The sequence below is a fragment of the Leopardus geoffroyi genome, chromosome A3 (assembly GCF_018350155.1).
Source record: "Leopardus geoffroyi isolate Oge1 chromosome A3, O.geoffroyi_Oge1_pat1.0, whole genome shotgun sequence".
Lineage (NCBI taxonomy): Eukaryota > Metazoa > Chordata > Mammalia > Carnivora > Felidae > Leopardus > Leopardus geoffroyi.
In genome coordinates this window covers 26,498,292-26,524,555 of record NC_059336.1, presented here as the reverse complement: position 1 = coordinate 26,524,555, position 26,264 = coordinate 26,498,292, and the positions used below count along the sequence as shown (strand labels likewise).

Sequence of the window (26,264 nt, the reverse complement as noted above, 5' to 3'; positions counted from 1 at the left end):
AGTTATGTTGTTATTGAGGAAGGCAAGGTGCTGGACACTGTTGTTCCTGTGTATAACCTTCTACGCTTGTGTTAAAAAGGAAGGGGGCAAGTGGGCGCCTGGCCGGCTCGGTTGGAGGAGCGCGTGACTCTTGATCGTCAGGCCCCATGTTGGGTGTGGAGATTTGCTTGAATAAAGAAACTTAAAAAAGGGGGGGGGGAGGGTAAGTATGTATTAAACATATTTGCTTGCTCTGCATAAACTGGCTCAGGAAGATTAAAAAGCTAATAATACTTGCTGTGTGGGCAGGGACTTGGGTGGCTAGAGAACACGTGAGGCGAAGGGACCTGTCACTGAAGAGCGATTTGAATCAAGAAGCATGAGAATTACCTATTAAAAAAACCCCAAAAACCCACACCAAGGTTTTTGGGAATTTGAGGTCCTCAATACATACCTCTTTACTCTGATCTGTTTGCTCTCTTCCCCTTCCCAGAGGACCCACTTAATCATCCTTTCTCTTGTTCCCTGAGTTTTCTGGCACCACCAGATGAAGTTACTTAAAAAACATTCTTTTCTTTTTTTTTTTTTTAAACGTTTATTTATTTTTGAGACAGAGAGAGACAGGGCATGAACAGGGGAGGGGCAGAGAGAGAGGGAGACACAGAATCTGAAACAGGCTGCAGGTTCTGAGCGGTCAGCACAGAGCCCGACGCGGGGCTCGAACTCACGGACCGCGAGATCGTGACCGGAGCCGAAGTCGGACACTTAACCGACCAAGCCACCCAGGCGCCCCTAAAAAACATTCTTAACATCTATTTTCTTATTTGCATTCAGATTGTATTAAGTTTGTTAATTGAATAAGTGCTTTCTCTGTTTGAATACATTTCGCACAAGCCATAGTTTATGATTTTAGAGTGGAAGAGAATTATGGGCACGAGATGGGAAATTCAAACAGCACAAACAAGTGCACAGTGAAGTTTTTTCTCTCTCTTGACCTGAGAGTCCTCTACGCCCACAGTCCCCCTGCTGAGGCTGCCACTGTTACCACTTTGTTGTTGTGGTCACCGCTTTTATGTGCATACTTCTAATAATATTGTTTTGCCTATCAGACATAAACATGCATCCACGTATCCCCATGCTTACACAGTGTTAACCATTCTGTACACACTGGTTCCCATCTCCTGTTTCCAGTTAGCAGCACATCTTAGTATAGGGTTACATTTAGATTAGCACATTCTTCTCAGTAACTGCATAGGATTCCCCTGTATATACTATTATATATGTTTAATTTATTTAATCAGCCCCTTCTTGATGGGCGGTCCCAGGCAGTCTGTAGCTGTAGTCTGTCGCTACCACAAATGATGCCACAATGAATATCCTTGTATCTGTGGGATAAATTCTTAGAAATACAACTGCTACATCAGAAGGTACTGCTAGATGGTTCCAAATTGCTCTCTGTAGATGCCATAGTAGTTCTGCAGGATGGAAGATCATCCAGGCTTTGAAAAGGTTTTGAGCTGCCACAACCTGTAGTCTGAGATAAAGTGCCAGGTGGAGGGAGGACGAGCTTGTGCACACTACTGGTGGACTAAAGTTTTTCCTTTCCCGCCGCAGCTCGTTAAGACCTGGTGAAGAACTACAGTGTGCATTCAAGTCATCAAAAAATAAAAAAAAAAATCTTTTTAATGTTTATTTTTGACAGAGAGAAACATAGTATGAGTAGGGGAGGGACAGAGAATGAGGGAGACAGAATCTGAAGCAGGCTCCAGGCTCTGCGCTGTCAGCACAGAGCCCGACGCGGGGCTTGAGCTCACAGACCACGAGATCATGACTTGAGCCGAAGTTGGACGCTCAACCGACTGAGCCACCCAGGCGCCCCTAAAAAAACTTTTTTTAATGTTTGTTTATTCTTGAGAAAGAGAGAGACAGAGCATGAGTGGGAGAGGGGCAGAGAGAGAGAGAGAGAGAGAGGGAGACACAAAATCTGACGCAGTTTCCAGGCTCTGAGCTATCGGCACAGAGCCTGACATGGGGCTCGGACCCACGAACCGTGAGATCATGACCTGAGCCTACTGAGCCACCCAGGCACCCCTTCAAGTCATTTAATGTAGCCATCAGAAGGTTGGTAAGACAAAGGTGATGTGGGTGTGTCAGGTGCTGTTGAGCAGCCCCCGGTGACAACTGTACTGTCCTTACTTACTTTTGCTTTTTTTTTCTAGGACCTTAGCCTCCTGAGACATTTTGGATTCATAGCCCTCAGGGGTTGACCCAGCCAGAGTTCATCATGTCAAAGCTAAAAAGCTCAGAGTCAGTCAGGGTGGTGGTTCGCTGTCGGCCCATGAATGGCAAGGAAAAGGCGGCTTCATATGATAAGGTGGTGGATGTGGACGTGAAGCTGGGGCAGGTATCAGTGAAGAACCCCAAAGGAGTGGCCCACGAAATGCCCAAGACCTTCACCTTCGACGCAGTCTATGACTGGAATGCCAAGCAGTTTGAACTCTATGATGAGACGTTCCGACCACTCGTGGACTCTGTCCTGCAGGGTTTCAATGGGACGATTTTTGCCTATGGACAAACCGGGACTGGGAAAACATACACGATGGAAGGAGTCCGTGGTGACCCTGAGAAAAGAGGGGTCATCCCTAACTCCTTTGATCATATCTTCACCCATATCTCTCGATCTCAGAATCAACAGTACCTGGTCCGGGCTTCTTACCTGGAGATCTATCAGGAGGAGATCCGAGATCTGCTCTCAAAGGATCAGACCAAAAGGCTTGAGCTCAAAGAGAGGCCTGACACTGGAGTGTATGTGAAAGACCTGTCTTCCTTCGTCACCAAGAGCGTGAAGGAAATAGAGCACGTGATGAATGTGGGGAACCAGAACCGCTCTGTCGGTGCTACCAACATGAACGAGCACAGTTCACGCTCTCATGCAATTTTTGTCATCACCATTGAATGCAGCGAAGTGGGCCTTGATGGAGAAAACCATATCCGCGTAGGGAAATTGAACCTTGTGGATCTTGCTGGCAGCGAACGGCAAGCCAAGACTGGTGCACAAGGAGAAAGATTGAAGGAAGCGACCAAGATCAACCTGTCCCTCTCAGCCTTAGGTAATGTCATCTCTGCCCTGGTAGACGGCAAGAGCACTCACATTCCGTATCGGGACTCAAAGCTTACCAGGCTCCTCCAAGATTCTCTTGGTGGCAATGCTAAAACTGTAATGGTGGCCAACGTGGGACCTGCCTCGTACAACGTAGAAGAGACTCTGACCACTCTGAGATACGCCAACCGTGCCAAAAACATTAAGAACAAGCCAAGGGTCAACGAGGACCCTAAAGATGCCCTCCTTCGAGAATTCCAGGAAGAGATTGCTCGGCTCAAGGCCCAGCTGGAAAAACGGTCCATTGGCAGAAGGAAGAGGCGAGAGAAGCGGAGGGAAGGTGGTGGCAGTGGTGGGGGTGGGGAAGAGGAGGAGGAGGAGGGAGAAGAGGGTGAGGAGGAAGGGGATGATAAGGATGATTACTGGCGGGAACAGCAAGAAAAACTGGAGATTGAGAAGCGGGCCATCGTAGAGGACCACAGCTTGGTTGCAGAGGAGAAGATGAGGCTGCTGAAGGAGAAGGAGAAAAAAATGGAGGACCTGCGACGGGAGAAGGATGCGGCTGAGATGCTGGGCGCCAAAATCAAGGTACCGGACCCTCCCTGAGGCCCTTTCCTCTTTCAGTGCGTTCTGTTTTAGCCAAAAAAATGAGATGAGGGATGATGTCCCTTTCAGTTTTACGTTCCCAACAGCTTCCGGTGTCCGGTGTCCAGTAAGGATTTGTGGAACTGAAATAAAAACAATTTCTTCAAATTTAAAACACGAAATATTGAATGCATAGGAAGAATAATTTTTATATATGTGCAGGGTATAGAAACCAGCAATAAAACCGACGCCCATGCCCCCCTCCCCGCCCCGCAGTGTGAGAAATAGAACATAACCTGCATCTTTACGAGTTCTTCGTGTCCCCCTCCCCCAGAGGTAAGCATTGTCTTAGGTTTGGTGTTTTATTATTTCCTTACTCTTCTTTATAGTTTTCCCATTTATGTATATATGTCTAAAAAAATAGTTTCGGTTTCACATAATTTTTTACCTTTATATAAATGGGATCTCACGGCTGCAATTTGCTTTTACTTGCTCAACCTTACGTAATGCGATTTGTCCGTATTGATGCCTGGAGCTGTGATTCATTCATTATTACCGCTCTGAGAATCATGTGGTATTCCATTCTCCTGATAGTGGGTTGTTTCCATTTTTTGCCACAAATGTTTTTGTACTTGGCTCCAGGAGAACGTGTATGAGCAAGAATTTCTTATCTGGCGCCATTAGGTCCTTGGGTATGTGCAGTCCTAATTTTACTAGATAATCACAAATCGTTCTCGGAGGTGGCCATGTGAATTGAAGCTTCTGCCAGCACATTATGAGCTTTGGTTGTGCCTCATCCTTACCGGCACTTGTGACTCTCCGACTTTTAATTTTTGTATGTCTGGTGTATATAAAATGGTATCTCATTGTGGCTTTAATATGCAGTGACCTTGTGACACAAGATACAGAACAATTCCTTATGCCCTTGTAGTCATCCCCTTCCCTCAACCTCCAACCTCTGTGAGTCACTGGCCAAGTAGCATTCTAGAACGCAGGGACTCCTGTGCATTTTCTTTCTGGTGCCAATGGGCTGGACTCTGGGCTGCCACGGGGCTTTAATGGCAGAGGAGGGGACAGAGCTAACCCTGGCAATCTGATGACCATTGCCTGACCACAAGCCAGAACTGCTCTGAGGTGTTGGGTTCTTTCTTAGTGAATTCACGCAAAATCTGGTTTCAACTCTCAAATGTATCCTTGTTTATTAATTTAAAAATGACAGTGACCTCTTCCTCTCCTCTCCTTTCCCCATCGCTGTATGAAGCCATGCTTTATCTGTGGCTTCACAGTAGCCATTTCACAGAGCTGGGTTCTGTTTTACTTCAGAAGCAGGGGTCTTTTCCAGAGCTTTCAAGACCTGATATGAACATGGAGTTCTATACAACACAAATAGAAGGTCACCTTGTCCTGTGGGTTCCTTCACTACAAATGCCACTTCATGCCTCTTCACTCCTGCACTTGAAGTGTTAACAGGATGTGCCCGTGTTTGGTTTGCATGCTGGGTTTTAGGATCACATCTATTAACCAAGCCCAGGAACACCTAGACGCTTTAAGCAACTTGGGTTATTTGGGCGACTCTCAGAGGCCAAGTGTGGCAAGACTCAATATAACCTCAAGGTCACATTTTGTTTATGGCAGAATGGTATTACTTCTGTCTCTTGAGATCTCTAGATGCTGTAAAATCATAGGACAAAAGTACTTTAGAGCTGGAAGGAGTGTGTGTGTGTGTGTGTGTGTGGCAAGGGGATGGTTGATTATCCAGTCCAGTCACTTCCAAACAGGCTCAAGGGCTCACTGAAAGATGGCTGTCATTAATGTTCATAAGTTTCTTTAAAACAAGGTTGTGGAGTTTGTGGATTCCATGCTTTTCAGGAGCAAATCATTCCCATGGCTTCAGGTACCACCTAAATGCTCAGGGTGTCCTATCTGTATAGCCAGCCCAGAGCTGTCTAACATCCAAGCCTGATGTCTCTGCCCGCTGGACATTTCCAGAGATGACCACGGCCACCCAGAGCCTATTCCTGCCTACCTTTTCTCAGTCAAGCCAGAGCCCTAGGAGTTGTCCCTGCTGGCTGTCCCTCAGTCTCCCTTAAGGCCCAGTCAGTCCCAAGGCCTCTGAGTCCTGTGCCATCGGCTCTCTTGGACCCATCATCCTCTTTGTTCTCTCCCACCACTGCTGCCCTAGCCCGGGCCTGGATCCTCAAAATAGCCTCCTGTTCTGGTCTCCCTCCACCAGGCCTGTCCTTTTCCAGTCACCCTTCCTGTGGTAGGGGAAGAATGTTTCTAAAACACAAATCTGACTGTGTAACGTTATGCTTAAAGAACAGTCAGTATGATTTGTGTGCTTTGCAGGATCAAGTTTAGTCTTTGAGGTTTTTGAACCGACCCGTAGTTGCTTTGCCAACTTCACGTATCAGTACTCCCTACCCTACCCTCTCACACACATAACATTTTTGTTTTCTTAGCTAATTCCTATTTTTACCTCAGCGCTCTTGAGACAGGAAGCTTTTCTTGACTCCCTCCAAAAGCCTGAATTCTCTCCCTCCCATGTGCCTCTCCCATTATTATTGTCTTTTCCTCATGATGGCGTCTGACTCCATAGGGTAAGAGCCTGCTTACTTGTCCGCGGCCCTCAGTGAACTCTTTAGCCTTGTGATTTGTATTCAGTTGCATCCCCGGTACCTAGCACGTAGGAGGTACTCAATATGTTTTAGGTAGGGTCAATGCTTGGTCCATACAAACCAAAAAAAAAAAAAAAAAAATTTTTTTTTTTCAAAGAAAGCTGAAATTCCTGTATGCCTGGGGAAGCTACATCTTCAGTGTTTCTAAGGTCAAGCTCCACAGCGGTGATAGTAAGGACACTGCCGAGCACAGTCTGTGTTCCCCCAGAGTTCACCCCTTTGGCTCAGTCCTGAGCTCGTTATGTTTTACAGGCTTCCCCAGGAGGAGATACGTTCTGAGGGAGATCGGTCACGAGACGGATTCTACTTTTTCTCTCACTCAGGCCATGGAGAGTAAGCTGCTTGTTGGAGGGAAAAATATAGTAGATCACACAAATGAACAGCAGAAAATCCTGGAGCAGAAACGGCAGGAAATCGCAGAGCAGGTGACTTCTCATTCCTTTCTGAGGAGAAGGGGGTGGGATACGGTGCATTAACGCTACAGAGAAAATGTCTCTTGTATTAGATTCTTCAGAAGGAGTGGAAACGAGGCGCTTAGCCCCTTCCTAGCGGGAGACTCTGATCTGGAGCCCCCCCAGCCCTGTGTTCTTGTACAGACATTGTCTCTAGGCAAGCTGATGAATTTTGTGATGTTGCTCAGAAACGTCGAGAAAGAGAAATCCAGCAACAGATGGAAAGTCGAGATGAGGAGACCTTGGAACTTAAAGAGACATACAGCTCATTGCAGCAAGAGGTGGACATCAAGACCAAAAAACTCAAGAAGGTATAAAGGAACGAGGCCGGGCAGAGGTGTCTTGAGACTTGGCGGTGGGGAGCGGGTAGGGAAGAACTCTGTTGTCTGGAGGGCTGCCCTCCTCACCGGCCTCTCGCCTCGCTTCCAGCTGTTCTCCAAGCTTCAGGCGGTGAAGGCAGAGATCCATGACCTCCAAGAAGAGCACATCAAGGAGCGTCAGGAGCTGGAGCAGACTCAGAATGAGCTCACCAGGGAGCTGAAACTCAAGTAAGTTCTGGGCCTTTCGTGGCACCCCCAGCCATTTGCTGGGTGGTTGCTTGTTCAGTACGAAACATGTCTCTGAGGACGGGGCCCCTGCCTACTTCTCTCTAGATGATCTCCTGCCACCTTGTCTGTTTTCTGTTTATTCTTGAGAAAGTCACTTTCTGTCTCTGAATCCCATCTGTTAAGTGAATGACTTCACCAGATGATCTCCAGGTTTCCTTCCACCCTACTTCTTGAAGCTTTTAAAGGCTCCAGCCTCTGTTGACAAGAGGGGATCTTTTATTAACTAGAATTGTCTGAATGGTATAATGAATACCCACCACCCAGATTCATTAATAAACAACCTTTTTTCATTTATCTTTTCATTGAAATATTCTAAAACCTCATGTAATGTTAACCTCATGTTATCTCACTCCTGCATGCTTACATATATGATCACAATGCTATTTTAAATTTTTTAAAAAGTTATTTATTTATTTATTTTGAGAGAAACAGTGACAGCATGAGAGGGGGTGGGGCAAGAGAGAGGGAGAGAGCGAATCCCAAGCAAGCTCTGCACCTGTCAGCACAGAGCCCACCGTGGGGCTCAAACTCACAAAACCATGAGATCATGACCTGAACCGAAAGAGAGAGTCAGACGCTTAACCTACTGAGCTACCCAGGTGCCCCCACAATGCTATTTTTAAAAATGCTTTATTGAGATGTAATTTACATACCATACAGTTCACCTATTTAAAGTATACAAGTCCGGGGGCACCTGGGTGGCTCAGTCGGTTAAGCGTCTGACTTCGGCTCAGGTCATGAGCTTACCATTTGTGAGTTCGAGACCTGTGTCAGGCTCTGTGCTGACACATCAGAGCCTGGAGCCTGCTTCAGATTCTGTGTCTCCCTCTCTCCACCCCTCCCCCACTTGCATTCTGTCTGTCTCTCTCTCAAAAATAAATAAATATTTAAAAAAATGTTTTTTAAAGTATACAAGTCGGGGTGCCTGGGTGGATCAGTTGGTTAAGCACCTGACTCTCGATCTTAGCTCAGATATTGGTCTCAGGGTTGTGAGTTCAAGCCCCATGTTGGGCTCTGTGCTGGATGTGAAGCCTACTTAAAAAAAAAAAAAAAAAAAAAAAGGTATATAAGTCTACAGGGTTGTAAAACCATCATCACAATCTGATTTCAGAACATTTTTGTGTCCCCCCTTCTCCCCAAGGAAACCCTGTATCAGCAGTCATTCCTTATTACCTGCCTCCCCCACCCTAGCCCTAAGTACCTACTCATCTACTATCTTATAAATTTGTCTATTCTGGACATTTCATATGAATGGAATCCTATAATATGTGGCCTTTTGTGACTGGTTTCTTTCACTTAACGTGTTTTCAAGGATCATCCTTGAATGTAACATGTCAGGACTTCCTTCTTTTTTATGGCTGAATGGTATTTCATTTATCAGTTGATGGACATTTGGGCTCCTTCCCTTCTTTGGCTATTATGGATGCTGCTGCTGTGAACATTCATGGACAAGTTTTTGTATGGACATGTTTTCATCTCTCTGGGATATTTACCTAGGAGTGGAATTGTTTATGTCGTACAGTAACTCTGTGTTTAACTGTTGGAGGAACTGCCAGACTGTTTTGAATGGCTGCATCGTTTTATATTTCCACCACCAATTTCTCCACATCCTTGTTGACACTTGTCACTGTCTGTCTTTCTGAGTGTAGCCATCCTAATGGGTGTGAAGTAGTATCTCTCTGTGATTTTGATTTGCATTTCTGTAATGACTAACCATGTGGAACATCTTTTCATGTGCTGTCTAGCCATTTGCATATCTTCTTTGGAGAAAAGCCTGTTCAAATCCTTCACCCATGTTAAAATTGGGTTATTTATTGGGTCTTTTTATTATTGAGCTACAAGAGTTCTTTATATATTCTGGCAAAAGTCCCTTATCAGATACGTGGTTTGCAGGTATTTTCGCCCATTCTGTGGGTTGCCTTTTCATTTTCTTTATGGTATTTTGTTTGCGGCACAAAAGACTCATCATGAAGTAGTCCAATCTATCTGTGTTTTCTTTTGTCGCTTTAACTTTGGTATTGTGTCTACATTTTCCTATTTTGGGCATTGTGTATAAATTTATAATGGAATAAGGTGGCCATTTGTTGTTGTTCTTGTTTTTTTAATTTTTTAAAATTTTTTTAAGATTTATTTATTTTTGAGAGATGGAGTGTGAGCTGGGGAGGGGCAGAGAGAGAGAGGGAGACACAGAATCTGAAGCAGGCTCCAGGCTCTGAGCTGTCAGCACAGAGCCCGACGTGAGGCTTGAACTCACAAACCGCGAGATCATGACCTGAGCTAAAGTCAGACGCTTAACTGGCTGAGCCAACCAGGCACCTCATGTTGTTGTTCTTGTTCTTGTTGTTGTTGTCATTGTTGTTGTTTTTTAATGTTTTTTTATTTTTGAGAGAGGGGGAGGGGGAGACACAATGTGAACAGGGGAGGGGCAGAAAGAGAGGGAGACACAGAATCCGAAGCAGGCTCTAGGCTCTGAGCTGTCAGCACAGAGCTGGATGCAGGGCTCAAACTTGAGAACCATGAGATCATGACCTGAGCCGAAGTCGGATGCTTAACCGACTGAGCCACCCAGGCGCCCCACATGTTGTTGTTTTTTTAATGTGGCCATTTGTGGCTGGCTTCTTTCACTTGGTATAGTGTTTTTAAGGATCATACGTGTTCTAGCACATACCAATATTTCATTCTTTTTTATGGTTGAATAATATTGTATGAATATATCACATTTTAGTTTTTCATTCACCAGTTGATAGACCTTTGGACTCTTTCTGTCTTTTAGCTATTAGGAATACTACTGTTACGAACATTTGTGTACAAGTTTTATTGTGGACTTATGTTTTCAATTCTCTTGGGTCATCTTAGAGTCCTAAAGTCTTAGGTCTTACATTTAAGTCTATGATCCATTTTGAGTTAGTTTTTGTGTATAGTCTGAAGTAGGGTTCCAAGTGCATTCTTTTGCATGTGGATATCCAGTTGTCCCAGCACCATTTATATAATTTTTTTTTAAGTTTGTTTATTTATTTTGAGGGAGCATGAGCAGGGGAGGGGCAGAGAGAGAGGGAAAGAGAGAGAATCCCAAGCAGGCTCCACACTGCCAGCGCAGAGCCCGACTTGGGGCTTGAACTCACAAAACGGTGAGATCATGACCTGAGCTGAAACCAAGAGTTGGACACTTAACTGACGGAGCCACCCAGGTGCCCCTCTAGCACCATTTATTGAAAGGGTCTTCATTCAGTGTCTTTGAACCCTTGTTGAAAATCAGTTGACCATAAATGTAAGGGTTTATTTCTGAACTCTCAATATTGTTCCATTGATCTTTTTGTATGTCTTTATGCCAATACCATGCTGCCTTGATTACTGTAGCTTTGTAGTAAGTTGTCCTCCGACTTTGTTGTTCTTTTTCAAGATTGTTTTGGCTATTCAGGGTTTCTTGCATTTCTATATATATTTTATGATCAGCTTGTCAATTTCTGTGAAAAAGCCAGCTGGGATTTTGATAGGGATTGTGTTGAATCTAGACATCCATTTGGAGAGTATTGTCATCTTAACAGTTAAGTCTTTTGATCCATGAATATGGGATGTCTTTTTATTTATTTAGATCTTCTTTACTTTCTCTGTTTAAATATAATTTTAATGTTTATTTGTTTTTGAGAGAGAGAGAGTGTGTATGTGTGTGAGCAAGGGAAGGGCAGAGAGAGAGGGGGGCAGAGGATCCGAAGCGAGCTCTGCTATGACAGCAGAGAGCCCTATGTGGGGCTCGAACTTATGAACTGTGAGATCATGACCTGAGCCGAAGTCAAAGCTTAACCAACTGAGCCACCCAGGCGCCCCAAAAAGATCGTCTTTTTCTGTTAAGAATGTTTTGTAGTTTTCAGTGCAAAAGTCTTTGTGCTTCTTTTTTTTTTTTTTTAATTTTTGTTTTAATCTTAATTTTTTTGTGAGAGAGAGAGACAGAGTGTGAGTGGGGAAGGAACAGAGAGAGAGGGAGACACAGAATCCAAAGCAGGCTCCAGGCTCTGAGCTGTCCGCACAGAGCCCTACCTGGGGCTCGAACTCACAAACCTCGAGTTCATGACCTGAGCCAAAGTCGGATGCTTAACTGACTGAGCCACCCAGGCCCCCCTGCACTTCTTTTGATAAATGTATACCTAAGTTTGTTTTTTTCTTTGTTATTGCATACGGAATTGTTTTCTTTAAAACCATTTTTTTAACATTTATTTATTTAAAAAAAAATTTTTTTTTTAACGTTTATTTATTTTTGAGACAGAGAGAGACACAGCATGAACGGGGGAGGGGCAGAGAGAGAGGGAGACACAAAATCCGAAGCAGGCTCCAGGCTCTGAGCCATCAGCCCAGAGCCCGACGCGGGGCTCGAACTCGTGGACCGTGAGATCGTGACCTGAGCTGAAGTCGGACACTTAACCGACTGAGCCACCCAGACGCCCCAACATTTATTTATTTTTGAGAGACAGAGACAGAGCATGAGTGGGGGAAGGGCAGAGAGAGAGGGAGACAAAGAATCTGAGGCAGGCTCTAGGCTCTGAGTTTCAGCACAGAGCCTGATGGGGGGCTTGAACCCACAAACAGTGAGATCATGACCTTAGCTGAGCCACCCAGGCACCCCGACCCCTGGGGTTTTTCTTTAAAGACCTCTTCAGAGGGATTCTTTTCATGACCAAGTTTTAAATTTGGAAGGAGCCCTTAAAATTAAGTGAGTCTGCCCTCTTTCTGGGTATGTACCCCTAGAAAAAAAAATCAGAACAGGATATGTCAAACTATTAATAATAGCTACCTCTGGATGGTGAAATTATATGTAATTGTATTTTTCACATTTTCTACCGTAAATAGAAGCTTTAAAATCAGAAAAAAATACAATATATGTCACGAAAAACAATTTCTTACATGTGTCAAATAAAACGAATAGAAAATTTAATCTCTCTGAAATATTTTTTCCCTAGGGAAGCCATTTTCATTGTTATTTCTCTTATTTATATCTTTTGAATAAACAGTGAGTCAGCCTCTTTCTCAAGGTCAGTACCCTCCACCTCCACCTCCACCTCAGTGGTGTTTGTTGTGTGTCTCTCCCAGTTAACACCCCTTTGGCATTGTTCTGTCCTGAGGTTTTGAAAGCCTGAATACAGAGATGTGGCAGGGGACAGTTATCACCATGGAGAGACACAACCCAGTGGGTTCCAGCTTCATTGTTTGCCATGTTCCCTGGCACTTCTGAGGCAAAGACTCTTCTCAGGAAGAGGTCTTTATTCTCAGTGGTCTAAGGGACTGAAATCCACTCAGTCTTGCTCTGTGTCCTAGTGATTGGAATAGAGAGCTTTCTAGCTTGGGCAACAACCCATGGGATTAGAAGAAGGCCGTTTAATTCCTAATCGGTTTTCCGTATTTTGGAAGTTAATGTGCTGGGTTGGCAGTCCCAGTGGCCCTCTAGAAGACACTTCAGATAGCACACGTTCCCTCCGATACGGCCCAGGCATGGTCACTTTTCTGCAGTCCTTTCACCTTCTCAAGCCCCGCTTCTCCTCGGGCAGAAGTGGCCTCCCTGTAGTCCTAGGGCAGCCCACTGTCGGGACCTGTCACAGCTAAGACGGCTGCACCATTATCTCACCGAGTGTCATTCGTGTCTGTATGCCAGCTCTCTGTATGATGGTGGGCCCATCGTGCCTGCCCAGTAAATGTTTGCTGAGTGGCTTGACTCTCATCTAATGACCTCCTACACATGGGACCAGGTAGCCAGTACTCCATCTGCATTCTTTCTCTACCTGTGTTCACTCATGTATGTGTGTTCTTACAGGCATCTTATTATAGAAAACTTTATCCCCCTGGAAGAAAAAAGTAAAATTATGAATAGATCCTTCTTTGACGAAGAGGAAGACCATTGGAAATTACATCCTATAACCAGACTGGAGTAAGTCCCTACTGACTTTAAGGTGGGGAGGAGGGGAAGAATGTTGGCAAGCTGGCCTTGGCCCAAGGGGTTTAGTGAGAACACAGTGTGAATCATTTGAATTGGAACCAGCCGCATCTCTGACTCTGTGACTGCCAAGGTCCCCGAAGTAAAAGACGGCAGAGTGGTGTTAGGAATTGGGAGACTATCACAGTGAACTCACACCCTTCCCAAACTCCTGAATTTCCACTTCCCGAGCTGTCAAGTGAAGTGTGCTAGGCCAGGTGAGGGGCAGTACCCAGGTGCCCTCTTGTGTGGCAGTCTGGCGGGGTGTTGAGGGGGATTTTCAGTCTGAGCCTGGGTCTTGCTGGAATCATGGGAGACTGTCTGCCGGGGACATGGGGGCGGGGAATATTGACAGCCATGTTTTACGCCTGCCATCTAAGAACTGGATGATGACTCATCCCTTCCAGCTTAAGAGATGCAGGACACTAAGCATTTGGATCGGAATGTGGCTCAAACAGAAAATAGCAGCAGCTCCTGCCCCATTCGCCTGGCAGCCTTCAGTCCAGGGCTTCACTTGGTTCAGGTTCTGTCTAAATAGGCTCAGTGTCTTCTGAGAGTTGGTTCCACAGGACGATCCTGGGACTGTGGGACACACTCCAGCCAGGCTTTAACTACTGCAGTCCATTTCCAGGAACCAGCAGATGATGAAGCGGCCAGTCTCAGCTGTGGGATATAAGAGGCCTTTGAGCCAACACGCAAGAATGTCCATGATGATTCGTCCAGAGGCCCGATACAGGGTGAGAAGATCATCCATGTGTTTCTCCCCTCTCTCTTTTCGAGGAGTTTAGATTTATGTAAACTCTTACACACCATTCTGCAAAGTTACAGAGTTTGTATCCTGACTCTTTGCAGAGGTTTCTGAGGACATTTATATTAACATAACAATGATGCCAAATAATAAAGCAATATACTAAATAAATAACAACTAAAAAGAACAAATTATTATGAATAAAAAGGTAAAATCAAACGAGATTTAGAAAACTAGGACTAGGGAAGGAGGAGAGTACAAGCACACTGTCCTAATGGCCGATAAACATCAACACTAAGCCTGCAAATGGTTCTGTGCGAATGCTGGAGGGAATGCAGGTGTGTAATGACTGGAGATGAGTTAAAGAACTTCTGGTACGTCCATTTAACGGAATGTGGCTCAGTCAGGTAGTCATTTCAAGTGACATAATTGAGGACTATTTAACGACCCAAACATACTTTACAATAATAATACTGTACGAGCTTCTATTTATAAGTGCTTGCTGTATGCCAGGCATGTACTCAGCATTTTAGTGGTTTCTCTCATTGAACCCTCCCACCTCCTCTATGCAGCATGTCCTGTGGATGAACCAGGAGACACAATGTATTGTTAAGCTGTAAAACAATTGGTGCTAGAGGTTTACATATGAATCAAACCAGCTGCAAAATATATCAAAATGTGAACTGATTACCTCTGGTTAATGGAAGTGCACTCAGTTTAAATTGCCTTCTTTTTGCTTATCTGTATTTTAAATTTTTTTTTTTTCAACGTTTATTTATTTTTGGGACAGAGAGAGACAGAGCATGAACGGGGGAGGGGCAGAGAGAGAGAGGGAGACACAGAATCGGAAACAGGCTCCAGGCTCTGAGCCATCAGCCCAGAGCCTGACGCGGGGCTCGAACTCACAGACCGCGAGATCGTGACCTGGCTGAAGTCGGACGCTTAACCGACTGCGCCACCCAGGCGCCCCTGTATTATTTTTTTTTAATGAAAGATTTTCACTTGAAAACTTTAAACTGTTTTTGAGTCCCTTGGCCGCCAGAGCAAAACAGGTGGGGATTAATTACTTCATCAGGTGCTGTTTTTCCTGGCATCGAGTTATTTAAAATAAAGGAAGCAAAAGCAGAAAAGATACATCTGGTGGAGTTTTCTATAGTGGAAGGTGAATGATGTATCAGGTGGAATCCTCAGAAGCTTTTTTTTTTTTTGTAGCAGTTTCAGAGGGTGTACACCTTGTCCATTATTTCATGTCTCAAAACAGCATGATTTCAAAGCCTACAAATCAAAACATGTGGGTTTCCAGGGGCCTAACCTGATCCAAAGGTAGAATCTGAGAGCAGTGGCTCTCAGATGTTGTTAGCAATGGACCCACTCCATTAAGAGAGATTTTAAGCAGCATCTCCATATATAAAGTGGATCGAGGGAGCCACTCCATCTCCCCACCCTCTCCCTGCAGTGGCAACCTCCTGCCCCCTCTGGGGCTCTGGGGCTTGGACTCCACTGGGTAGGAGGACCTGGAGGAGGAGATGTGTACCATAGGTGTTCTTCCCTCTACACACTCATCTCGGTGTGTGGGAGCCAGGGAAAGGCCTGCCACAGGATATCAGCTGAGGGAATCCAGCCATAAGGCCAGTTATGAGGCAGGACCCAGTACGACTTTTGAAATGTGGTTATATATGCCACACACTCTCCATATATGTGCTCCAGGCCTGTCTCCTCCCCAAAAGGTTCATCAAAGCTGCTGTGGGTGGTGAGATGATCAGTGATTATGATCTTCTTCTTTATATTTCCTTATATTTTCCCATTGTTTGCAGTAAATGGGTTCTACTTTTTTCCCTGATTATTCCCCTTAGGGTATAATATATGTTCATTGTTTAAAAAAATTATTTTTTAAGGAACTAAAGGAAAGCCTAGAGAAGAAGATAAAAATCATCTGTACCATCACCAGGAAAAAAAGTTATAAAACTGTGTGTCTACAGGCTCTTGGTAGGCCCTGAGTAGCAAGAAATGTGCAGTTCTGTTTTTTGGAAGGGGGGCGGTCTAGATTGCTTGTGTTCTCTATGTCTGATCGGAAGCCAGCCTCACTGGTTATGGCTCTGTTTCTGCAGGCAGAAAACATCGTGCTGTTAGAGCTGGACATGCCCAGCCGGACCACCAGAGACTATGAGGGCCCCGCCATCGCTCCCAAAGTCCAGGCTGCCCTGGACGCGGCTCTGCAGGACGAAGATGAGATACAGGTGGATGCATCATCCTTTGAAAGCACTACAAATAAGAAATCCAAGGCCAGGTGAGTGACTTTTGATGACCTGTGGTTAAACAGAACATGTTTGAACAAGGACAAACGAAGGCTGAGGTTTATCGTGGAAGGCTTCACAGAACACGCCAGAAAGTATTGCCATATTGCTCCTGTGTTTATTATTTGTTCCACAAATATTTATGGCTCAGGCATTATGCCAGGTGTTATGAATACCAGAATGCCCGATGTGCCCAGTTCCTGCCATAAGGATCGTGGGTTCTAGTGAAGCAGGGGGCAGTTCTTTGGTCCCCACCAGGTACTAGGCAGTTCTGAGTGCTTAAAAAAAAATTCTCTTCATGATTTCCTGCAAAGACTTAAAAGGGAAATATTATCATCAATCCCATTTTACAGTTTAGAAAACGGAGTCTTAGAGAGTTTGAGAAAGTAGCCACATTCAAGGATGTAAGTACAAAGCCAAGGTTTAAACCTCGGTGTGTCTGAATCCACCCAGGCTCTGAACCTCAGTGCTGAATTGACTTCATTTAAATAACCTGTTGAATAACCAAGTACTTAATTTGATGCTAAATTAGAAATTCTACCTTAATAAATTTTGGATTAGAAGTTTAAGGAAAACAAATGGGTAAAAAAGCAAAAATGGAAGAAATTCTACCTGCACACTTAATATTTTTTACCAATTCGGAGAAGACAGTCTAGATCTGATTTAAATGGAAGAACAGTTTCTGAGAACCAGGTCCCTTCCCTGAGCTGTCACACCCTGGCCACGCACCGAGGGTCAGGCGCTGCCTGACAGTTGAAAGTATACCGGCTCTCAGGCCATTAAGGAAAGGCTCAGGGTCCTTGATGAGGTAAGGCATCTGATCTGTGTCGAAGATAGAGGCAGGGACGTGAAATGTAAACATGTGCTTGACCTTTGCAGGCCCAAAAGCGGAAGGAAGTCGGGACCCTCCTCCTCTTCCTCAGGAACCCCCGCATCTCAGCTTTACCCACAGTCTCGAGGGCTGGTTCCAAAATAAAGCCGGTCCCTCCTCTCCCAGGGTGTAAGTAGCATTTGCCTTCTGAGAGAAGAGACAAGCAAAAACCCGCCGAGAGGACTCAAGCCCAAACTCAGAACCGTGCCCCTGGGGAGAAGCTATGGCCTCTTTGCAGATGAACCACCTGAATCTGGTTGAAATGTGCTGGTCCTCATCTGGCACTCAGCAACTCTGGGAAACGCCCTTTAATTAGCATCTCAGAAATGCATGGGTAAGGTAAAGTGTGATAGTCCAAGTGGAAAGCAAGAGAATGACCAGTGACCTTGCTTCCCCTCTCCCTTGCCTTCTCCTCTCCCTTTGCTTAACCTCCCTTCCTCTCACCTCTCCTTTTCTAGCTTATTCTTTGTACTGAGCTCCTTTCTTAGTGAACATCAGGGCAGAATCGGGAGTCACCTGATCAGGACCAAGTCTTTGGAGCCTCAGGATAAAATGACAGTGAGGTTGAAAAGTAAACGCCCTAGAACTTGAATAGGTGCTTGTTCCTGTAGGTGGAATGAGAATTCTCTTATGGATCCAAGCCCCCGATAGGCATGATCCGAGCACCTCAGTAAGAAGGGGATCTGTCGTTCAGGAACTGCTGAGTAAGGAAACGTTTTCCAAGAATGTTGGAAGCAATAGAAATAACATTCCCTTTGCCTCCTTGGAGAGTTTAGGGAAAACAGCTTCTTAAAAACCTTAAAACCACGACATCCCGTCAAAGATGTAAATCTGTAAGCTGATGCCACATCCATACACTATGTCACTTTACTCTTCATCTGTCACCATCTTTTCCCTTGCACGCATCCTCTGAGTGTCCCTGCCCAGGCCCATCCTCTGCCTCCAGAGCATGCTCAGCCGTGGGCCTGTTTTGTGGGAAAAGGGAGGTTGGCTCTGCTTTCTCTGGTGGGACAAGAACTGGGGGAACGAGACATACAGTGGCACTTTTGAATTCCCCATTTTGTTCCATATTTGCTTAAGGGTGACCAGGCAGTGCAGAGACAGAGACGTGAGACTCGGGGCAGTGGGAGAGGAAGATATAACGGACGGGAGCAAAGGAGTCCTGCCTGCCTGCAGCAGAACACCTAGAACTGTGGCTCCCTGCAGCCAGAGCCCAAGGTGGGGGCCAGGAGTGGCGGCGCGATTGAATAGGCTCAGAGGAGAGAGTTAGGAATTCCCCTTTACATATACTAGTTTGGTCTGTAAGTTTTAGTTCTTTGTATTATTGAAATTCAAAGCTTCATTTTTTGTTGGTCATTAGGTGAATGTTACTCATTTCTGCCCGCGCCCCGCCCCCCGCCCCCAGAGCAGCTCATAAGTGTGTGTGGGTGTGCAAGCACAGTGGTGCCTGTGTTCTTTGAGTGTGTCCATGTGTGTCTGTAAGAGAGAGACCAAGGACTTGTCCAGTTTTAGAAATACACTAATGTGCAGTTGTTGCCTTTGTCTGTATTAAAGGCCCAATGAATGACTAATCCAGGCTGGATGCGCTCCCATGTGAGTGTCTGAGTCCACGAGCCAAGCCTAAGGAGACAATAGGAGTCCCCAGGTTGGCCACCCTGGTGCACCTTGCTGGCACGGTGCCCCAGGAAAGTGGCGACTCAGGTGGGCCTTGAGTTCTATTTTAACTCTGCTGCTGAGTTCCCAGGGCACATTTCTGGATCAGAGCCTGTGGGAAAGAGGAGGTACCAAGTGCAATGTCTTAGCAGTCTACAAATGGAGATCTGGCATCTGGCAGCTTATCTCCTGTTTAGTTACCGTTCTTTCTGAACCTGGGGCCCTTGTCAGCAATTCCCAGAGCATAATGGAGCCTTCCCTCATCTTTCTCGGGATCAAACCCTGCTTCCTATTTATTAAGATTTACCTGTTTGAGTAGGAACCAAATGATGAGGTGGATAGTCTCAGATGGTTGTCTGCCAGTTGCACCTGTCTCTTGCACCACATTCCCTCACAGCTAGTCTGAATTCCATAGGCAGAAAATATTCATCTAGCAAATCTGAGAGCTGAACACCGCAGTTAACACTGTACCTTAATACTGATGTCTCAAGGTGGTTGTTCTGAGCAAGGGTGGTTGAGTGACCGTGGGACTCTTCTAAGAAGGTGAAAGAAGAAAGGCAAGTTGACAGGCAGGATTATTAAAACAAGCTTGCCTTACACGCAGCTGTGTTCGTCTGGCAGCCTGTGAAAACAAAGTAGAACACCTGTGAGGAGGCGAAGCTGTCCCTCCCCAAGCAGTCTCCGGTGCTTTTCTTCTCTCCAAATGGATCCGATAAATATTTGAATAGAGCAGACAGGAGAGTGTCTTATTGCTACCAGGAAGCTGCTGCTTTGGGCTCTCAACTGAGCCAGCTGTGTAGAGGACCGACCTGGTTTTTGTGTCTGTAGTCATGCTAGAATGTTCCCAGCCATCTGAGGGTCTTCACGCCAGCAGCAGCTAGTGAAGTGTGGAAGCAAGTCTGAACAGGATCTAAGAAGATCATCTGGGAGAAGGAGTTTGAGACTGTGTGTGCAACCCCCATCCAGCCCCCTTTTGCTCTGATCAATAGGAATGTATCTGGCTTCATATTTTCAAGTCCCATGTCTCCCAGGTCCCTGGATTCAGAGCCCACGGCCACAAATCATAGGCATGAAGCACTTTCTTCAGACTCTGACCTAATGTTGGATTGTTCCCCGTCGAATGCCTGCATGCTGCTTGAATTGTACCACCCACACCTCCATGACCAAGGGCGTCAGAGAGTTCTGCAGTTCAGGCCTGGGCCACTCTCTGCTTTTCCTGTCTGACTCTTGTAAGTCCTCCCTCACTGAATGTAGAATTGTCGCCAAGTTTTTGAGAAGTGTCGATTCCCTGTGAACATGGGATATCAGTTCTGCCTCACGTTTCCCACTCACGGTCGAGGCTCGCTGTAAACAACACCGTGGGCCATCGCAACACCATCAGTGGACAAAAATGGGGCTATTAATACACTCTAAAAGCCATAATCAAAATGCTCAGAAGGAACTGGATACGGACAGTGGGCCTGGCTATCGTCTACTGCGCAAGGTTTTGCCTGGCACTGTTTGGAAATCTGCCACCTTTCTCCCAGCCCTTGTTTTCTTGAATGAAATGCTTTTGAGATTATTTATGAAAAGAGTGATCCTGGAGCAGGCAGGAGGCAGTGGGCTTTATGGCTCTTTGGAGTTGCTATTGATCTTGACCTTCTCTTTGGCTACCTTTAGACAAAGAATATGCCAATACTTGGGGCTCTAAGTTTTACAATTGATATTTATTTGTATCATCTCTTTGTCTAGGAATGTAAAAGTGATTCTAAACTAAGATGTGTAATAAAAATCAATCAGATTTATTGTACCTACAAAAAGGTGTCCTCATAAATGACTAACACTTTTGAAAATGACAAGCCCTTGGCTGACACACTGCCACTTTCTTTAAACATTTAAAATTTTCCGGTGAAAGGAGGGTGGGAGTGGAAAATAAAGATTGAGTTGGAATGCTGGCATTACAAAAAAAATAGCAACAGGTAAAGGGACATAAAATGAAGAAAGAGCGACAAAGAAATGCCTCACATGGTTTTCCATGGAGGCTCCTGAGATAGGCCTGGGCAATAGGCATGACATTTCTTTTAACTTTTGTGTTTTGTGTTTAAAATTTTGTTAAGTTTGTTTCATATTATATTTTAAAATGTGTCCTTTTTTTTTTTTTTTTTTTAAACACAAACGTATTTTATGTTATTTACCATCAGGTAAAAAAAGAAATACCAGAAATGGGCCACGTGTCGGCTTGTGGTCCGTCATACACTCAGACCTCTTGGAGTGTCCCCCCAGAGGGTTGAGAAGAGGAAGCACAGAACCTGACTCTGAGCTGGGTTTGAGTTCTGGTTGTGTTTGCTTACTAGCTATGTGACTATGAGGAATTTAATTTACCTCTTGGGCTGCCTGGGGGCTCAACTGGTTGAGCGACCAATTCTTGGTTTCGGCTCAGGTCACGATCTCACGGTTCGTGAGTTCGAGCCCCGCCTCAGTTAGCCCCACATCAGGGTCTGTGCTGACAGTGTAGAGCCTGTTTGGGATTCTTTCTCTCTCCCTCTCTCTGCCCCTCCCCTGCTCCTGCTCTCTCTCTCTCTCTCTCTCTCTCTCAAAATAAATAAACTTTAAAAAAAGAAATTTAAAAATCCCGTTAAACAAATAATAATTTACCTCTCTGAACCTCGGTGTCCTTGTCTATAAAATGGGGTAGTAATACCCACCTGCCAGGGCCATTATGAAGATTAGCAGTGCATTTAAAGCAGCAGCACACAAGTATGTGGAGCAGAGCAGCCATTTTAAAATGTGGTTATTGCTGTGATGGGGTCCTGTGTTCAGAAGACACCATGAACAGTGTGTTCAGCAATGACTGGGCATGTTTAGAAAATCCTAGGCCTTTACAGAAAAACTGCTAACCATTTAACAAATATGTGTTAAGTACCTGCTATGTGCCACACTGTTCTGGGCCCTGGATATATAGATGTGAGCAAGACTGTCTTGGTCCCTGGCCACATAGAACTTGTACTTTGATGGAGAGGGAGGCAAGCTGAGTGTTAAAATGCACACAAGTGTACAATTACACATTACGACAGATGCCATGAAGTGATGTTATAGCATATTACAAGAGAGTGATAGGTTTCTAATTGGGGTTGGGTGGGTAAATAAGGGAAGGGCTTTCTGAAGAAATGGCACTTACAGAGAGATCTAAAGGATGAGAGATTTGGGGCGCCTGGCTGGCTCAGTCAGTAGAGCATGCGACTCTTGATCTTGGGATCGTGAGTTCAAGCCCCACGTTGGGTGTAGAGCTCACTTAAAAAAAAAGCGGGGAGGGGGGATGAGAGGTTAGCTGGGTCAGAGAGTTGGGGAGGGAATTTGTGAAGGTCTTGTGGAACAGAGAAGCCGAATTTCACAGGGAGGTATCTGCGTTCCTTTCTTACCCTCACCACAGGGAAGCCTGGGGAACTATTAGGGAAAAAAATTACAGCATGAGACTTTAGAAAAACCCAACAGATTTAAAGAGCATAGAGAGAATAGCGTCCTATGTGACTTATTAGGCAAAGGATTTGTAATTGTGTTTCTTCATGATGCCCTCAAACTATGTATAATGTTCCTGTAACACCCTTTCCCCCTTTTCTTCCAAAAAGCTAACCATAGTTTGGCTTGACCTAAATAATTATTAGTTTAGAATAATTCAAAATCCATTAGCCAGAAAGCAAGAGTTCAAAGTATGATTTGAAAAATTCTGAGTGGGGGCACCTGGATGGCTCCGTCAGTTAAGCGGCCAACTCTTGATTTTGGCTCAGGTCATGACCTCATGGCTGTGGGATTGAGCCCTGCATGGGGCTCTGCACTGGGCATGGACCTCGCTTAAGATTCTCTCTCTCTCTCTCTCTCTCTCTCTCTCTCTCAGATCTCTCTCTCTCTCTCTGCCCCTCTTCCCTGGCTCGCACTGTTTCAAAAAAAAGATGACGAAGAAGAAGAATTATGAGTGTGTTCTTGAAAGTGACAGGATTCTGGATAGACCGGGGCTAATTCATAGGGAGGCACAGGGCAGTGTGGCTGGGCAACTTGGAAATTCCTGTGACTCACCAGGTTGTCTTCTCATCTGCTGGGCTGTTTAAAAAAAAAAAAAATCAAGAAACTACACAAACCCTGTGTGATTCAGTAAGAAATACATGTTTGGTTTTTGTCCCTGAAGAGCTTCTACAACCCTTGGAATTTCTTGAGTGACAGAGGTGAGTGATAGGAGGATTTTGTGGTATTCCTAACAAGCTCCTTTCAGACCTGTCTGAGCCTATGCTGATAAAATGACTCTAAGTGGGCCCCTAGATAGCTTCCTAATGGGGGCTGGTTGCCAGAGGAACCAATCGTGTGTGACTGAGAGGGTGGGAACTTTCAGCCCCACCTGCTGACCTGGGGGGGGTGGGGGGGGGGAGAGGAGCTGGAAACTGAATTAATCACCAATAGACAATGATTTTAATCAATCGTGCCTATGTAATGAAGCCTCCGTAAAAGCCCCTATATGATGAGGGTTCTGAGGGCTTCCAGGTTGGTGAACACATCAAGGTGCTGGGAGGGTGGCGTATCCGAGGACAGCTCAGGGACACCACACCCCTCCCCCCATACTTTGCACTGTGCATCTCTTCCATTTGACCGTTCTTGAGTTGCATCCTGTATAAATTGGCGGTAGTAACTAAAACACTCTCTTGAGTTCTGTGAACTGTTCTAGCAATTATCAAACTTGAGAGGGTCATAGGAACCCCTGCTGTATAGCCAGTTTATAGTTGGGCAGAAGCATAAGTGGCAGCCTGGGACTTGGAACTGGCATCTGAAGTGGAGCAGTCTTGGACTGAGCCCTTAACTTGTGGGGTCTGTGCTGACACTGGGGAGTGTCATAATTACAGGACACCCAGTTGTTGTCCGGGGAATCAAAGATTTGGTCGTCGAATGGAGAGGAAGAAACCTGTCTTATTTGGTTGTCGGAAGTGCTGTGAATAATAAGAACGGTTAGCTCTGGAAACTGTATCTTGAACTTCACACTAATGGCTTAAGTCTTGGGCATGCAATTTTGGCAAGCCCTCTTGTACTAGAGTTGCCCTCTGGTTGAAGTTTACCTCGAGAACCTGGTTTCCAAGGACCACGTGGTGGTCACATCTGTCGACTGGGTTGTCAGTGGCATTTGTCAAGGACATAACTGTAGCTCTTGCAGCTGCTCCTGTTTTCTCCTCTTTTTCCGTCACCAGAATTGTGGTTAGCCATCGCCAGGTGCCTCAGTTAGGTGAGCCATCTGGAGACCTGCTTTTGGAGGTGGGGGAATGGGCAGAGAGGTGGTTCACCCGCATCTTCAGCGGGCAGTGGAGCCCTCGGGAACTTGTTGGGTGCCCATTTTTGTGCCGCGTGTCTTGCTCTGCACTGGAGAAAGGGAGTGGAGTGTACCTGGGCCCTTTGAGGACACAGTTAGGACGTACAAGAAGGCCCGCCTCCTCTCCTTGCACCGCTCTCCCAGCCCTCTGAAGCTGGAGCCACACAAGCCCTCCTTTTGGTTTCTTGACTGTGCCAACTGCTTCCATGCCTTGGCACCTTCACGTGTGCTGTGCCCTCTTTCTGGAGACTTCTCCCCGCTCTTTGGTTGACTGCCTCCTACTCATCTGTCGGGTACCAGTTTAATGACCCCTGTCCCAAGAGACCTTCCCCAAGCATCCATTCTGGTTTCTCCCCATCTTCACCTGGCTGTGTGGAAGCCTCTGTCTTGTTTCCCTCTTAGCCCTTTTCCCAACTTACAATTATGTATTTTTTTGCTTTGGTCTCCCCCCCCCCCACCCCTACTAGACAGTAAGTTCCCCGAGGGCATGTCCTATAGTCTTCTCAAGCTTGACGCTTCTATGAGTTGGATGGTTCAGTATGTACTGACACCTACAGCCGCTTTTCTGTCAGAGGAAGAGGTGATGTGGCACTCCAGGAAGGAGGGGTGGAGAAGGGCTTTGCAAAGGAGGCAGCATTTGAACTGCTCTGTGAAAACGGGTAGGGCTTCACCTGGGAAGGAGGGAGGAGCACGCCAGACAAAGGGAATAATATGAAGGAGCTGCTGGGGAGTTCCTGGTGATTGGGGAACCTGAGAGTGATGGGAGTGAGAATGAGAACTGGGCTGGGAAGGGTCTTGACTCCATGACACAGGCTGAAGACAGAATCCTCAAAAGCCTGTGTTTGTGTGTGTGTGTGTGTGTGTGTGTGTGCGCGCGCGCGCACGCATGCCCATGAATGTGTGTGAAACATGGCCCTATTTACACTTGAGCATTTTCTCCTTAAGCCAGCCTCACATGCTATTATTTCTCTTTGAGATAACAGAAAGCAATTTCACTAAGTGCTGCTTTAAGTTTGCCTGCTGTTCACAGGTTTTCTGGGCTCGGCTGGCAAATTCCATTCTGCAGGGAGCTTTCTCTGGCACAGCGACCCAAGGAATTCCAAGAAGCACTTGAACTTGACTTCAAGGTCTTAGTTTCCTAGGAATGGGACTGAGGCATTTTTCAGTGCGGTGGGCTCGAAGGTGGTCCCTTGGCTGCATTTGGGAACTGAGAAATTGCTGTTGGTTTTGAAATTTCTCCTTGTCCAGTCAACAAAAGATTTATGTCTGCTATTCACTCAAGTCTGCGCTCGGTGTCATGGGCTACAGCTCAGGACCTTGCCCTTCCAGAGCTGCCAGTCCGGTAGGGAATTGCTGCCATTTACAAATAAGTCCAATTCAAGGTGGTCAGTGGCCTCTCTGAGGGGATGCAGAGGGGGTCGAGGCATGAGTGGGGGGAGGGGCAGAGAGAGGGAAACACAGAATCCGAAGCAGGCTCCAGGCTCAGAGCTGTCAGCACAGAGCCCGACACGGGGCTCCAACTCAGGAACCTCGAGATCATGACCTGAGCCGAAGTCGGATGCTTAACTGACTGAGCCACCCAGGCGCCCCAAGTAAGGAGCATATTAAATTTTTTTTTTTTCAACGTTTATTTATTTTTGGGACAGAGAGAGACAGAGCATGAACGGGGGAGGGGCAGAGAGAGAGGGAGACACAGAATCGGAAACAGGCTCCAGGCTCTGAGCCATCAGCCCAGAGCCCGACGCGGGGCTCGAACTCACGGACTGCGAGATCGTGACCTGGCTGAAGTCGGACGCTTAACCGACTGCGCCACCCAGGCGCCCCAAGGAGCATATTAAATGCAGTGATCAGTCTCTTTGCTGGATTATCTGAGGGGTGGCGAAAGAAGCCAAAGGTTTGGTATTAGATTAATGTATTCATTTTTTGAGTATCTACTATGTTCTAGGCATTGTTCTCGTCCCAGGGATCCAGGATAAAGCCCGTGCACTCAGGAATGTCACATTCTAGTGGTGGA

At 45.9% G+C, this 26,264-nt stretch overlaps 1 protein-coding gene across 2 annotated transcripts in view; it reads left to right on the top strand.

Annotated features, from left to right (window-relative positions):
* Window positions 1-20,726, top strand: part of KIF3B (kinesin family member 3B) — a 41,206-nt gene extending 20,480 nt beyond the window's left edge. For both annotated transcript variants that reach the window (XM_045444921.1, XM_045444922.1), the window contains exons 2-9: window positions 2,199-3,667; window positions 6,666-6,767; window positions 6,983-7,105; window positions 7,224-7,342; window positions 13,203-13,316; window positions 13,993-14,098; window positions 16,218-16,396; window positions 17,283-20,726. In XM_045444921.1, coding sequence (XP_045300877.1) covers window positions 2,264-3,667; window positions 6,666-6,767; window positions 6,983-7,105; window positions 7,224-7,342; window positions 13,203-13,316; window positions 13,993-14,098; window positions 16,218-16,396; window positions 17,283-17,379 — 2,244 coding nt within the window. In that variant the 5' untranslated portion in view covers window positions 2,199-2,263 and the 3' untranslated portion in view covers window positions 17,380-20,726. The remainder of the gene's footprint in view (window positions 1-2,198; window positions 3,668-6,665; window positions 6,768-6,982; window positions 7,106-7,223; window positions 7,343-13,202; window positions 13,317-13,992; window positions 14,099-16,217; window positions 16,397-17,282) is intronic.
* Window positions 20,727-26,264: the final 5,538 nt, after the last annotated feature.